The sequence below is a fragment of the Sus scrofa genome, chromosome 1 (genome assembly GCF_054392235.1).
Source record: "Sus scrofa isolate SSC_HxYL_T2T_F1_AM1 chromosome 1, Sscrofa_HxYL_maternal_Yorkshire_Landrace_v2.0, whole genome shotgun sequence".
In the NCBI taxonomy this organism is placed as follows: Eukaryota; Metazoa; Chordata; class Mammalia; order Artiodactyla; family Suidae; genus Sus; species Sus scrofa.
Window position 1 is genome coordinate 92,251,121 of NC_139383.1, and position 16,015 is coordinate 92,267,135.

The 16,015-nt window shown below is 40.3% G+C and overlaps 1 protein-coding gene across 1 annotated transcript in view; it reads right to left on the reverse strand.

Annotated features, from left to right (window-relative positions):
* The window catches only part of CD109 (CD109 molecule), a 159,516-nt gene that overhangs the window by 35,639 nt on the left and 107,862 nt on the right, over positions 1–16,015 (reverse strand). Inside the window, exons 18-23 of the mRNA XM_001927545.7 lie at positions 14,777–14,918; positions 13,704–13,821; positions 11,869–11,982; positions 9,295–9,513; positions 8,185–8,329; positions 4,503–4,679 (exon numbers count right to left, since the gene is read on the reverse strand). Coding sequence (XP_001927580.3) covers positions 4,503–4,679; positions 8,185–8,329; positions 9,295–9,513; positions 11,869–11,982; positions 13,704–13,821; positions 14,777–14,918 — 915 coding nt within the window. The remainder of the gene's footprint in view (positions 1–4,502; positions 4,680–8,184; positions 8,330–9,294; positions 9,514–11,868; positions 11,983–13,703; positions 13,822–14,776; positions 14,919–16,015) is intronic.

Below are 16,015 nucleotides of genomic sequence, written 5' to 3' on the forward strand. Positions count from 1 at the left end.
AAATGGCAAAAAATAATCATCTATCAATTATCTCCTTAAATGTCAATGGACTGAATGCCCCAATCAAAAGACACAGAGTGGCTGAGTGGATAAAAAGGCAAAAACCTTCAATTTGCTGCCTACAAGAAACTCACCTCAGGACAAAGGATACATATAGATTGAAAGTGAAAGGGTGGGGAAAAATATTTCACTCCAACAGACATGACAGCAACACCCATATCAGACAAAATAGACTTTAAAACAAAAGACATAAAGAAAGACAAAGAAGGACACTACTTAATGATTAAAGGATCCATCCAAGGAGAGGATGTTACTATCATCAACATATATGCCCCAAATACAGAAGCACCCAGATACATACAACAAATATTAACCGACACAAACGGAGAAACTGATGGGAATACAATCATAGTAGGAGACCTTAATACCCCCCTCACATCAATGGACTGATCCTCTAGACAGAAAACCAATAAAGCAACAGAGAGCCTAAAGGAAACAATAGAAAAGTTAGACTTAATTGATATCTTCAGGACACTACATCCAAAAAAAGCAGAATACATATTCCTCTCAAGTGCTCATGGAACATTCTCAAAAATCAACCACATATTGGGACACAAAGCTAACCTCAATAAATTTAGGACTATACAAATTATCTAAAGTATCTTCTCTGACCACAATGCCATGAAATTAGAAATCAACCACGGGAAAAGGAAAGACAAAAAAACCTACTACATGGAGACGAAACAACATGCTACTAAAAAACCAATGGGTCAATGAGGAAATCAAGAAGGAAATTAAAAAATACCTTGAAACAAATGATAATGAAGACATAACCTCTCAAAAGCTGTGGGATGCTGCAAAAGCAGTGCTCAGAGGGAAATTCATAGCAATATACAGGCCTTCCTCAAAAAAGAAGAAAGATCTCAAGCTGACAACTTAACCCTCCACCTACACGAACTACAAAAAGAAGAACAAAAAAGACCTAAAGTCAGAAGAAGGAAGGAAATTATAAAGATCAAAGAGGAAATCAATAAAATAGAGACTCAAAAAACAATAGAGAAAATTAATAAAACCAAGAGCTGGTTCTTTGAAAAGGCAAACAAAATTGACAACCCCCTGGCCAGACTCACTAAAAAGAGGAGAGAAAGAACTCAGATAACCAAAATTACAAATGAAAAAGGAGAAATCACAACGGATACAGCAGAAATACAAAAAACAATAAGAGAATACTATGAACAACTATACGGCAACAAGTTTGACAATCTGGAAGAAATGGACAATTTTCTAGAATCTTACACCCTGCCAAAACTGAATCAAGCAGAAACAGACCAACTGAACAGACCGATCACTAGAAATGAAATTGAAGACGTCATAAAATCACTCCCTACAAATAAAAGTCCAGGACAAGATGGCTTCACAGGTGAATTTTATCAAACATATAAAGAGGAATTGGTGCCCATTCTCCTTAAACTCCTTCAAAGGTTGAAGAAGAAGGAATACTCCCAAAGACATTCTATGATGCCACCATCACCCTCATTCCAAAACCAGACAGAGATACCACCAAAAAAGAACACAATCACCCAATATCACTGATGAAAATAGACACAAAAATTCCCAACAAAATCTTAGCCAACGAAATCCAAGAACATATCAAAAAAAAATTATACAAAAAAACTGTAATTGCAATGTATACATGTAAGGATAACCTGACCCCCTTGCTGCACAGTGGGAAAATAAAAAAAAATAATAATAATAAAAAAAAATTATACAACATGACCAGGTAGGGTTCATCCCAGGTTCACAAGGATGGTTCAACATACGCAAATCAATCAGCATCATACACCATATTAACAAAAGAAAAGTCAAAAACCATATGATCATCTCAATAGACGCAGAAAAAGCATTTGACAAAGTCCAACATCCATTCATGATCAAGACCCTCACCAAAGTGGGTATAGAGGGAAGATTCCTGAACATAATCAAAGCCATTTATGATAAACCCACAGCAAATATAATACTCAATGGAGAAAAACTGAAAGCCTTCTCACTCAAAGCTGGAACAAGACAGGGATGCCCACTCTCACCACTGCTATTCAACATAGTTTTGGAAGTCCTAGCCACAGCAATTAAACAAACAAAAGAAATAAAAGGCATCCACATAGGAAGAGAAGAGATCAAACTGTCACTGTATGCAGATGACATGATACTATACCTAGAAAACCCGAAGGACTCAACCCAAAAACTCCTTGAACCGATCAATAAATACAGGAAAGTAGCAGGATATAAGATTAACATTCAGAAATCAGTTACATTTCTGTATACCAACAACGAAATATTAGAAAAGGAATACAAAAATACAATACCTTTTAAAATTGTACCTCACAAAACCAAATACCTCGGCATACACCTGACCAAGGAGGTAAAGGACCTATATGCCGAGAACTATAAAACCTTAATCAAAGAAATCAAAGAAGATGTAAAGAAATGGAAAGATAGTCCATGTTCCTGGATTGGAAAAATCAATATTGTAAAAAGGGCCATACTACCCAAAGCAATCTACAGGTTCAATGCAATCCCTATCAAATTACCCAGGACATTTTTCACAGAACTAGAACAAACCATCCAAACATTTACATGGAACCACAAAAGACCCAGAATCGCCAAAGCAATCCTGAGAAACAAAAACCAAGCAGGAGGCACAACTCTCCCAGACTTCAAGAAATACTACAAAGCCACAGTCATCAAAACAGTGTGGTACTGGTACCAAAAGAGACAGACAGACCAATGGAACAGAATAGAGAACCCAGAAATAAACCCTGACACCTATGGTCAATTAATCCTTGACAAGGGAGGCAAGAATATAAAACGGGAAAAAGAAAGTCTATTCAGCAAGCATTGCTGGGAAACCTGGACAGCTGCATGCCAAGCAATGAAATGAGAACACACCCTCACACCATGCACCAAAATAAACTCCAAATGGCTGAAAGACTTCACTATAAGGCAAGACACCATCAAACTCCTAGAAGAAAACATAGGCAAAACACTCTCTGACATCAACCTCATGAATATTTTCTCAGGTCAGTCTCCCAAAACAACAGAAATAAGAGCAAAAATAAACCCATGGGACCTCATCAAACTGAAAAGCTTTTGCACAGCAAAGGAAACCCAAAGGAAACCAAAAAGACAACTTACAGAATGGGAGAAAATAGTTTCAAACGATGCAATGGACAAGGGCCTGATCTCTAGGATATATAAGCAACTTATACAACCCAACAGCAAAAAAGCCAATCAATCAATGGAAAAATGGGCAAAAGACCTGAATAGACATTTCTCCAAAGAAGATATACAGATGCCCAACAAACACATGAAAAAATGCTCAACATCGCCTATTTTAAGAGAAATGCAAATCAAAACTACCATGAGATACCACCTCACACCAGTCAGAATGGCCATCATTAATAAATCCACAAATAACAAGTGCTGGAGGGGCTGTGGAGAAAAGGGAACCCTCCTGCACTGTTGGTGGGAATGTAAACTGGTACAGCCACTATGGAGAACAGTTTGGAGATACCTTAGAAACCTATCCATAGAACTTCCATATGACCCTGCAAACCCACTCTTGGCCATCTATCCGGACAAAACTCTACTTAAAAGAGACACATGCACCCGCATGTTCATTGCAACACTATTCACAATAGCCAAGACATGGAAACAACCCAAATGTCCATCGACAGAGGATTGGATTCGGAAGAAGTGGTATATATACACAATGGAATACTACTCAGCCATAAAAAAGAATGACATAATGCCATTTGCAGCAACATGGATGGAACTAGAGAATCTTATACTGAGTGAAATGAGCCAGAAAGACAAAGACAAATACCATATGATATTACATAACTGGAATCTAATATTCAGCACAAATGAACATCTCCTCAGAAAAGAAACTCATGGACTTGGAGAAAAGACTTGTGGCTGCCTGATGGGAGGGGGAGGGAGTGGGAGGGATCGGGAACTTGGGCTTATCAGACACAACTTAGAATAGATTTACAAGGAGATCCTGCTGAATAGCATTGAGAACTTTGTCTAGATACTCATGTTGCAACTGAACAAAGGGTGGGGAAAAAAATGTAATTGTAATGTATACATGTAAGGATAACTTGATCTCCTTGCTGTACAGTGGGAAAATAAAAAATAAATAAATAAATAAATAAAAGAGACTAGAAAAAAAAAATAAATAAATTTCCAGTTCCTTATGATTCTACACACCCCACCAGGATCAAATCCATCACAAACACATTAGCAGCAAACAGGAGCCTGTAGCTGAGGAAGAAGCGTGACAGTGTCCTGCTGCTCACACTTCTAAAACATTCCACTCCATCTGTGCTAGAATCCCAGAGCAAAGACAAAATCTATCTAATTTGAAATACAGTCTAAAGTCAATTGACTTTTTTAAAAAAAATGTATTTTTACAAATAAAAGTATGTTTCTAAAGTGCTTACCTTGCCTCATAAAAGAGAGGGCTTTTTCCTTTAAATTCTCTGTCAGTTGTTTCTTTTTAGTCAGGTAGTCCAAAACATAAATATTTGGAGCAAAATTTATCATGTTCTGTTCACCACAGCCATAAGGCATTCGAATCAGTGAGGCTAAGCCATTGATGGAAGAACCAAGAATATCTCCTGAAAGCACAAGATGGTCAATACATTCAGCAAATACTTAATAACTGTACCAACTGGTGGCAGAAAAATATCCACTGAGAGCAGAATGCACCTGACACTGAAGCAGTGTGACTATTCCACTGTGTGGAACCAGGCAGAAACTTTACATCAAGCTCTAGTAACTGGTCAAATAAATGATAATACAGTGGTACTGAATTTATAGATTACTTGACAAATTAAGAGACTTTTAGCTCCTGTGTGTGTTTGTGTGTGTGTGTGTGTGTCTGTATGTGTGTGTGTGTGTGTGTCTGTATGTGTGTGTGTGTGTAAGCAAAAAGTAAGTTTTAAAAAATTCTTGAACAAAAATGTCAGGAATTACATTAGGGAGTTCCTGTCATGGCTCAGCAGTAATGAACCCAACTAGTATCCATGAGGATGTAGCTTCAATCCCTGGCCTTGCTCAGTGGGTTAAGGATCTGGTGTTGCTTTGAGCTGTGGCATAGGTCGCAGACGTGGCTCAGATCCCACGTTGCTGTGGCTGTGGCGTAGGCCAGCAGCTGTAGCTCCGATTCAACCCCTAGCCTGGGAACTTCCATATGCCACAGGTGTGGCCCTAAAAAGAAAAAAAAATGGGGGGGAATTACATTATGAAACCATCATTCTTATACAGGAAAGAAATTTTTTCTTATTAGTGTTCTTCACATAAATAGAACGTTCTTCTGATTTTCTTACTAATACACTATAAGTTCTTGAGAAATGATGGTTTTAAGGGCAGAACAAAGTAGAACTAACAAGTACAAGTTTTTCTTCTTTTTTTAATTCTTAAAAATTTTGGCGTGTGATTGATTTACAATGTTGTGATAATTTCTGCTGTACAGCAAAGTGATTCTGTTATGCATATACATATATTCATTCTTTTTCAGATTTTTTTCTCAAGTATAAGCTTTTCAATGAATCTCAGGATCAAAAAAAGGTCATAAATATTCTTCAAAGTTACTAATAGTAAAGTTAAAGAAAATATATGCTTACCCACATTCCTTTACCCACATTCTAATACCATGATTCAGGAAAATAAGTAAAATTTTAGAAATATGAGGCTGAGGGTTTTGTTTGTTTTGTTTTTTCCTTTTTAGGGCTGCACCTGCAGCATATGGAACTTCCCAGGCTAGGGGTTGAATCAGAGCTGCAGCTGCCAGTCTACACCACAGTCACAGCAATGCGGAATCCAAGCCACATCTGTGACCTACACCACAGGTCAGGGCAATGCCAGATCCTTAACCCACTGAGCAAAGCCAGGGGTTGAACCTGAATCCTCATGGATCTAGTTGGATTCTTAACTCACTGAGTCACAATGGGAGATCCCAGAGGCTAAGTTCTAGTTCTAACCCCACTTTGGTTTATTTTAGAAATTTACATCATTCCTAGTCGAAATACCTAGTGAAAAATCTTCCCCCAAAAATGAATCCCAAACTAGAGGAAGCCCTCATGTGAGTAGGCGGCAGCCATGCCTATGCTCCACGTCTCTCCCTGTAGGTGCTCATGTGGAGAAGTAAGTACGGACTTGTTATTACCACTGCGGGCTATTACCACTGCGGGCTATTTTCAACACGCAGAGTGAATACAAACTTAGACTCACAAAATTCAAAGAAACAGGCTAACAGTCACTCATCTGGGCTACCAAATAGGTTTATGTAAAATAAATACAATGTAAAAATAAAACTTGAAAAAAAATTATTTAAATCAAGCTTTAACATTAAATCTCAGAGCACTTAAAAAACCATAGGAGGCAGACTCATTCTAGTGTAAGGAGCAGTGGTCCACATGTCAAATTCAAGGCCTCTTCCACGTGTGTGTGTGTGTGTGTGTGTGTGTGTGCATGTATCAATGTATGTGTTAGTATGTATGTCAGTGTGTGCATCAGTGTGTCTGTTTTAGTGTGTGTGTGCATGTTGCATGTGTGTATGTGTCACTTGGTGTGTGTGCATGTGTGAATGTGTGTCAGTTTATGTGTGCATGTGTCAGTGTGTTTCTGTGTGTGCATGTGTTTCTGTGTGTGAGCATGTGTCAGTGTGTGTGGGTGAGTGTGTGTACATGTGTTAGTGTGTGTCAGTGTATCCAGCAGCCCAAAACCATGGGAGATGCCTAGGCAGAAGTGTCCCCTTTAGTAGACTTATTTCTTTTTAAGAATCATATCTAAGGCTCCCCAAGACTCTCCCTCTCCAGAGAGACTAGCTGTTAGGGGTTATAATAAAAAGCATTATACTTGCAAGTGAAATTTAAAAGAAAGAGCCTCTAGAAGAGTGCCTGGGTCCTGACACCTTGAAGACCTAACGACTCTTTAAGGGTCATTAATCTAAACCTTTCCCTCAGTTACATACAGCACAGCTACATAAATAAACCTTTCATGTGGAAGCTTCGCCTAGAGTGGAAAGTGCTCAGGGGTTATGGGAAGGGGAGGGTGGTAAAGTCAGTGGGCAGCTTCCTGCCGTAAAGGATACTTGTGTCCTGCCGTCCTCAATCTTAGGTTGTCAGAAGCACTCATGGAAATGTCAAAACATAGACGACCTGGGAGTTCCTGCTGTCATGCAGGAAACGAACCCTCCTAGTGTCCATGAGGATGCAGGTTCAATCCCTGGGCTCGCTCGGTGGGTCAAGGATCCAGCATTACTGTGAACTGTGGTGTAGGTCACAGATGTAGCTTGAATCCCATGGTGCTGTGGCTGTGGTATAGGCTGGCAGCTGTAGCTCCGATTAGACCCCTAGCTTGGGAACTTCCACATCCCGCACCTGCGGCCCTAAAAGGATTTAAGAAAAAAAAAACAAACACCATACATGCCCTAACAACAGCCCAAAATTCTGACTGAGTAGTTGGAGAGTTGTTTACAAAGCTCCACAGAAGGTCCTGATATTCTTCAGGGGTTGAGAGCCACAGAAGTCAGAAGCTCTGCTCTGAGAAATAGCCCTTCCCTCCAGCCACAGGCCAGTGTGCCTGGCTACTCAGAGATGGGTCTGCACACCAGAAGCAGCAGGATCACCTGGAAGCCTCTTAGAAATGCAAAATCCAAGGCCCCACCCCAAGCCTCCTAAACCAGAATCTGCCTTCACACAAGCTCTCCCAGTGACTCAAGACCGAGAAGAACTGGCCAAGGACACACAGTTCTCGTTGTGGCACAGCAGACACAAACCCGACTAGTACCCATGAGGACATAGATTTGATCCCTGGCTTTGTTCAGTGGGTTAGGGATCTGGAGTTGCCTTGATCTGTGGTGTAGATTGCAGATGCGGCTAGGATCCCGAGTTGCTGTGGCTGTGGTGTAGGCTGGCAGCTGTAGCTCTGATTCGACCCCTAGCCTGGAAACTTCCATATGCTGCAGGTGCACCCCTAAAAAAGCAAAAAAAAAAAAGAAAAAAGAAAAAAAAAGAAAGAAAGAAAATTTAAAAAAGAAAAGACACCTATAAACAGGTGAGAACATATACTATCATATACAATTAAACCAGTAGGGATTGTGAGACACTCTATTCTTACCAATTGCAGTGACCTGGACTCTCTCACTTCCACTCACTGTATCAGGAGGAAAGGAGAAACTCAAAGTTTTCTGGGTAGTTTGCAGCTTTCGGTCAGTCAAGTCTAGTAAGATGGATTGTGAATACGACTTTTCTATTCCTTCAGCCTGTTGATTAAAAGGAACACAATTAGTAGGGTCTGTCCTCATCTGTTTACAGAGAACAATATGTGGTCAATAGGTCAACAGCCTGGCTTATGTACGTTTAGATAATTACCCACCATGTTTTTGATTCTTGCATCAAATCTGTTAACAAATGTTTACTTTCTAGAGTTCCCATCGTGGCTTAGGTGGAAAACAAATCTGACTAATATCCATAAGGACGCAGGTTTGATCCCTGGCCTCGCTCAGTGGGTTAAGGATCTGGTATTGCTGTGAGTTGTGGTGTAGGACACAGATATGGCTCAAATCTGGCATTGCTGTGGCTGTGATGTAGGCCAGTGGCTACAGTTCCTATTCGACCCCTAGCCTGGAAACCTCCATATGCCTCGGGTGTGGCCCTAAAAAGACAAAAAAAATAATGTTTACTTTCTAGTTAAATTAGACAAAACTTTTCATGGCATGGCAATAGAAATGACAAAAGAAAAAATTAAAGATCATGAGAAACTCTCTGAGGCAGGTCCTATTATTTAGTATCCGGAGACAGAGATCAAATATCATGTGCAAAGGCACCCTAGTCAGAGCTGAGATGCAAACTCAGGGCCATCTCATTCCAGAACACATGTACTTATCCACCATGCTGAGTTCTTTTTGTGCATAATGTCTTCTCTTAAAAAAATCTCTAAAACTGCTTCTACCTGTACTAAAGAATTCCAAAATTCAAAGTCTACATGTCAACTTGGCATGGGTTAATAGGATCCCAGTATCACACAGGTTGTAAATGTAACTGAGTCACACTATATATCTAAAGATGACACTGGCAATTACCTTTAAAACACATATATGATGTGATTTTACATTTAGATGAGAAAACTATTAGGCATTACTGGGAAGGTGGAGAAGAGGATCTAAGAGGTCTTGGCCTCAAAAGCACCTTCTGTTTCCTTTTCAATCATTTAGACATTAGTATTTACCTTCACTAAAATCCTCTGGGTGAGAGCGTCTGAGGCAGCAGGTGAAATCGCTGTGACTGTGATGAGAACTTCCCCCAGACATGTCGGCCTGACCGGGAAAAGCACAGTTGCGCCATCTGCACTGGGAACCAGAACGGTCTGCTGGTGTCCTGTGGCATTTATTTCATTCGAAGCCATGAGAATATCAAATTCATCACTTTTCTCAACGATGATCTTAACCTGGAAGAACATTATAAAGGTTTTGCATAATAAATTGCTCCCCAGCAAAATGTTGCTTTAAGTGCAGTTATATCGTGTGTCCCAAGACTAGAGGAAGATGAGACAGAAAGGTTTGGCCGAGGACAGGGTGAAAGAGTACCAAAAAGTCTAATTCCATCGACCTCGAGACATGTGGGGAAAGGGCAATCTTAGAGTTCCCATAGTGGCTCAGTGATAACAAACCCAGCTAGAATCTATGAGGACGCAGGTTTGATCCCTGTCCTTGCTCAGTGGGTTAAGGATCCAGTGTTGCGGTGAGTTATGGTATAGGTTGCAGACTCGGGCTTGGATCCTGTGTTTCTGTGGCTTTGGTGTAGGCCGGTGCACCTATAGCTCTGATTCAACCCCTAGCCTGGGAACTTCCATATGCCATGGGTACAGCCCTAAAAAAAAAAAAAAAAAAAAAAAAAAAAGGCATTCTTCAGTTCTACTTCTAACATTAAACTCTCAAACTCTCATTTTCCCAAGCCATTGAGTGGTAACGCTGTGCCCAGAAGGGTTATTTCAAGTCATGGTATTGTCACCCGCCTGACAGAACAGTGTCAGCCTGGCACACTGGTCTCATTAGAAAAACCTGAGACAACGTCTCTGCTAAAATTATTTCAAGAAAACTACGACTCAGACGTAAGTCCTGAAGCATTATGTCAGTTGTAAACTTTTATAAAATATGTCAAAGTTGCCAGGCTCATCAATAATAGCATTTCTCAGGAGTTCCCATCATGGCACAGTGGCAATGAATCCGACTAGGAACCATGAGGTTGTGGGTTCAATCCCTGGCCTCGCTCAGTGGGTTAAGAATCTGGCGTTGCTGTCGTGTAGTGTAGGCCAGCAGCTGTAGCCCTGATTCAACCACTAACCTGGGAACCTCCATATGCTGCAGGTTCAGCCCTAAAAAGCAAAAAAAAAAAAAAAAAGAATAGCATTTTTCCATTGTAAATCAACTATAATTAAAAAAAAAAATTTACTGGAAAAAAAATAAAAACCCCTTAAAGTCATCAAACTCTTGTTTTAAAATTCTGTCTCTACCAAACAAATTTGTGATGACCAGTTTCCAAGCTATCTTGATATCAGAATAAGGGGATCTTGGGATCAATGAAAAAAAAAATAACATCTTTTAAGAAATAGCTTGTAGTCATCTGGCTTCAAAAAAACAAACAAACAAACAAACAAACAGAAAACAGCATTTCTCCAGGACTTCCACTGTGAATTTATTTTCTCATCTGTTTTTCAAAATTTATTTTCTCATCTGTTTTTCAAAATATTTCCTGTAGGGATAATAACTATTATTCCTATCTTACAGACGAATGAACTGCAATTAAACTATGTGTTGCAAGTGCCGTAACTGGACACTGAGCCTGGGCTTTGTGACTCCAGCTCTTCTGCTCTTTACGCCATGTTGAGATTTTTTGGGGTTTTTTTGGTTTTTTTGCTATTTAGGACTGCACCCAAGACATATGGAAGTTCCCAGGATAGGGTCAAATCAGAGCTACAGCTGCCAGCCTACACCACAGCCACGGCAACATAGGATTCAAGCCACATCTGTGACCTACACCACAACTTGCAGCAATGCCAGATCCTTCACCCATTGAGGGAGGCCAGGGATCAAACTCGTGTCCTCATGGATACTAGTCAGGTTCATTACCGATGAGCCACAATGGGAACTTCCTGTTGAGAAAATTTAAAAGGAAAATTATAAAATAAGAAACAATTTACTCTCTAGACACAGTGCTTTAAGAGATGATAGCCTTTTCAGGTTAAGAATGTTCATTACAAGCTCAACTTTCTCTGGAGGAAAATCATTTCATTAACACCATGACAGGCTCGATACAATGTGCCCAACCCAGCCTCCAGGGAACTGACTGGCTGAGGAGAAACCAGGCCTCTAACTCAAAAAGCCTTGAAAAACAGAATACTGTACAAACACAATGACAACAAGTATAACTGCATGAGCGAGGTTCCTCAGGAACAGTGCCTGAGTTTCAAACCCAGTCTTAAAAGGAGTACCTTCTTGCCAACATCAGTGGACACAGAAGCAGCAATGCATTCTAGAAGTGGCAGGGGAGCAGAGGAAATGCAGGGGGACAGGAAAGAGAAGCCGTGAGGCAGAGAGGCCATGCTGAACACTAAGGTGAGTATGCTCAGACCTGCTAACAATATCCTGTGACAGTAACAAGTCGAAGAAATTGAGGGCAAAGGATAGCTATTTTAAATCTCCCAGAAAGAGGCAACATGCTTAGATGCCCTAATACTACACAAACCAATCCCCGCACCTTCTTCCTGAAGTGTAAATGATGAACAAAACCTTGAGTATATTACCTCGGTGGCATCTTTCAAATAATTGAATATGGTCACTTCCAAAGCAAATTCTTCTCCTCTGATCACAGAGTAGGGAAGATTCAAAAAAATGAAAAATGGCTGGAAGGCTTGGAGCTGGAAAGAACACAATGAATACAGATTTTACTCAAGTCCAAGTGCTTCACATTTTAAGCAATTCAAAGCAAATCTCAGCAAACCTGTGACACTGACAACTTCACACAGAAATGTCCTCTTGCCTCAACAGAAAACAGTCACGTATCCTCAGTGAAGGGGGTTACATTGATTTATGTTATTTAACATAGCTATCACTACATTTTCCTAAATGCTTTCTAGGAACTAGGGACTTTACACAAATTACTTCATTCAGTCATCACACCTGTGTAGGCAGGAGTTGTGTTCACATTTTTAGAGAAGAAATCTTAAGTTCAGACTTTGTAACTTGGATAAGATGACAGCACTGGTGAACGGAGGGCAGGAACCAGACCCCGGCATGCATGAGGCTGAGGCCAGGCCCCCCCCCTCACCTCTGTGCCATGCTGTTGATTCCACCCTCTGCTCTTAACGCCACTGGCCAGTGAAACAGCATCTGTGATGGACTCACGTAGAAAGTCCAAATGATGTGCCTGCCTTTGTGAGACATACACACATGTGTGTTCCTTATCAGTCACAAAACTCTGATAGCACTAGCCACGTTTCCCATCAGCGCAGTTATTCCCTCTTAGAGGTATGTGGACCTTGGTGGAAATGTCACAGACTGTCATAACAGGGTGCTGGTGGCACTTAGTGGTTGGAGGTCTGCATGCTCAGGACAGTCCCAGACAAGGAAGAGTTGTCTCCCTGTCCCTCATGCCTCTTGACTGTCCCTTCAGACGTTCATGTGGACAGACTACTTGCTGACAATGACCTGGGCTTACAACCTAACTCCACCTTGTATATATAAACCCAAAGCATCTGTCAATACAGAGTGAAATTTTTATGAATACAACTATTTTGCAAATCAAGAGAAAATTACACGGTTTTATTTATAACTTTACCAAAAGTTGCTCACAATTTCAAACATGTACATCAACACAGACTGCACCACCCAAGGTTTCTGAGTTGCTAAAACAATACATGTACATCAAACCTTATTTGCAGCTGAAACACACAGAGCTATTTTATGCATGGCACAAATATTTAAATATGTTACTATGCCTTTCGGTGCCACTATGCTTAGTCGCTTACATACTGACTGTATATTATTTTATCATATATTATTTACCTTTTATTTCTCCTTAGTATTTCACTTAGGGCATCTTATTGATTTTTTAATTAAGTAAGTAGGTATATTATATTGTCTATGCATTTCATTTTGGATGGAAGAGGGGCCAAACAAAATTTCTCCTATAAAAGGCTGGCTTCAGGTACGATAGGGGAAAGCTACTGGTCTAAGACCAATCATGGTTATTACATTCCTCCTGACAATGACGGCTTAGGAAGTGACATGAGATGCAACTTGATCAAAGAGATGCGAAGGATAATTGCTAGGGACATTTTTAGAAATTCTCCTTGTCCTTAAAGAGGGACACACAGGAACATTCTTTTCTGGCCTTTGAAAGTCGTTGGACTCAATCAACAATAAACTTTCTATTAAAATCTTAATACCAAGCTAACGCATATAGATAGCAACTCAGATTCTAAAACGTAAAACCAATGAAAAACAGAAAGGAAATGCCAAGGAATCTCTAAACTGTAATCCACATTATAACCATCGTTTTGTAAAACTCACTTGCAGAGCTGACCCCTTTCTTTGCTTCGGGGCTGTAACCTTTACAAGCAGCCCTTTAATATATTACCTCCACTGGAGCAGGTGTTAGTCCAAAACCTAGATCCTCAGAGATCACAAAAGCAGTTGCAACCCAAGAAGTGATAGAATCAGGTACAGTAACTTCAAATTCTTGGTAAATCCTGGAACTGAAGTATAAACATAAAGATCACAAAACCAAGAACTGACACATTTCAAAACAGGCCACCAAAATCTCAATCACTTTTTGGAAGAATTGAAATTTTCCAAATCATTGACATCTCTAAATTTGTTTAAAGATTTAATCGTAAGGCAGTAGATCCCAAGTTCTCAAGGACTAGGTCATAATAAGGTCATAATACCGCATACTCATCCATATTACAACAAAATCTTTCTCCAAGGTTATATCTTCGAATTAACATCACTTTCATAAACTTTGTATATGAAACTTTATATATATTAGTATATTATACATATATGTATTAGTATAGCTAATATATTTTTTCAAATTTAACTCACTTCGTTTCTCTCAACACGCATAAAATGTTCCCTCTGTGTCTCAAGTTAATGCTGCCATTTGCTTTTTGGGGGTTTACTGGGTTTTGTTGTTGTTGTTGTTTTGAATCTGGCTTAGGTCTTACTTCAAACACCCGTATTTTGAGTGCCAATACGTGGGGACTTCCTGGTTTACCTGCTCAGCCACTGTATAGGTAGCACAGGGTTTTTCAGCTTAGCTAGGTCCTCCAAGGCCATACCTCCTCTGCCGGTGGCTCACAGGGATGTAATGTGAGCAGCCACAAGGCACAGGGTAGGTTCTTCCCACTGCAAGGCAGCAATGGTACCCTGAGCACTCCTTCCCCGATGAGAACCCCAAGGAAGTCAAATTTGCCCCTCCCTGGAGAAAGTCCCATCTTCTCCTTGATGACCCTCTCGCTGCCTCGATCTGCATGGACTTTATTAAACACTCGATTTAGACATAATAAGCCTCATTCTAAAAATCCCTCCTGGTCTATTTAGTTCTTCATCACACTATGTTTGTACTTACCCATGAGGAAGAGGGCAAAACTTACTGAAAACAAAGACCAAACAAAATATACATGGCCAAAGAACTTTATAAAATTTTACCCCATTTTGGTGTCCAGCCAAATCCAAGTCTCTGGAAAATGTTTCCTGACACGAGGACTGCTACCCAAGGAAAAGTCATGAAAATCTACCAAGTGACCTTCATTTTCCTCCACAAACCTCTCGGCCCACTCGACACTGTCATCTAAAAATAAACATTGATGCCATTAGGAAAAAGTCACTAAAGAGAATGATCCCCAACTCAGTGCACAGAATCATGGCACCCTCAGCCAACGGGCCCTGAGGGTTTGTCTGGTACAGTCCTGTCATTTTTCACAGACACATTAGACCCGGGGAAGTCACATGATGTGACCACATAACCATGTGGCCACTAAGAGCAGAGCCATATCCCTCCCCAAAAAAAGTTCAATGCCAAAATCCACTTATAGATCAGCTGCTAAAAATAAGTTAAATCCTATTTTTAAAGCCACCTCCAACTCTGCCATCCTCCTCTCCTCAGCTGCCTAGTGCTGACTGCCTTTGCCTACACCAGCCACAAGATGTTACAATCATCCAGGTCATTAGCCTTTTTCTTTAAAAAAAAAAAAAAAAAAGCCCTGTTGACATAAAGACGCTAGATCATCTATCTCTATCCTTTCAACTTTATTATAAGCCTAAATTGTTTCAAAATAAAATGTGAAAGGAATTATACTATAGAAAGTACAATACAATAAAGGTAGAAGGATGGGTGGGAAGAGCTGCACCCACAGTCTGTGGGGGATGCAGACAAAGGCACAGTAGGAAGGGCAGCACAGGCAAAACATCTGCCATGCAAAGAACGCTGGACAGAATCTGAATGATGAAGAGGACGGTAGGCTAGCAGAAAAAAATTCATGTTGCATTTTCTCCATCCCATTTCCCTTATGTCTCCAGATAAAAGAGTATCCCGTACAAGAGTAAAAAGTAAGCTAAGTACAAAAGCATGTCCAGAACACAACCACACATATTGGGGAGAGCAGCATAAAATGCGGAGAGAAAGAACATCAGCCCCAATGCGGCCAATGATCTCTCTGCTGTGGAATGGCAAAACCAAGTCGGAATGGCCATTGCCTCCCACATGCCAGGCATGCTGTTAATATCAGCTACCAAGTAATGAATAATAAACTAGAGCTGAGAGAAGACAGGTAACTCCAGACTTGTGAGGGCAGGCAGTGCCGGCCACTACACATGTTTCTGGATTTATCCTCACAACAAGCCTGCAACATAGGTCATCTTATTAGTTCCATGTTTCAGGGACAAACC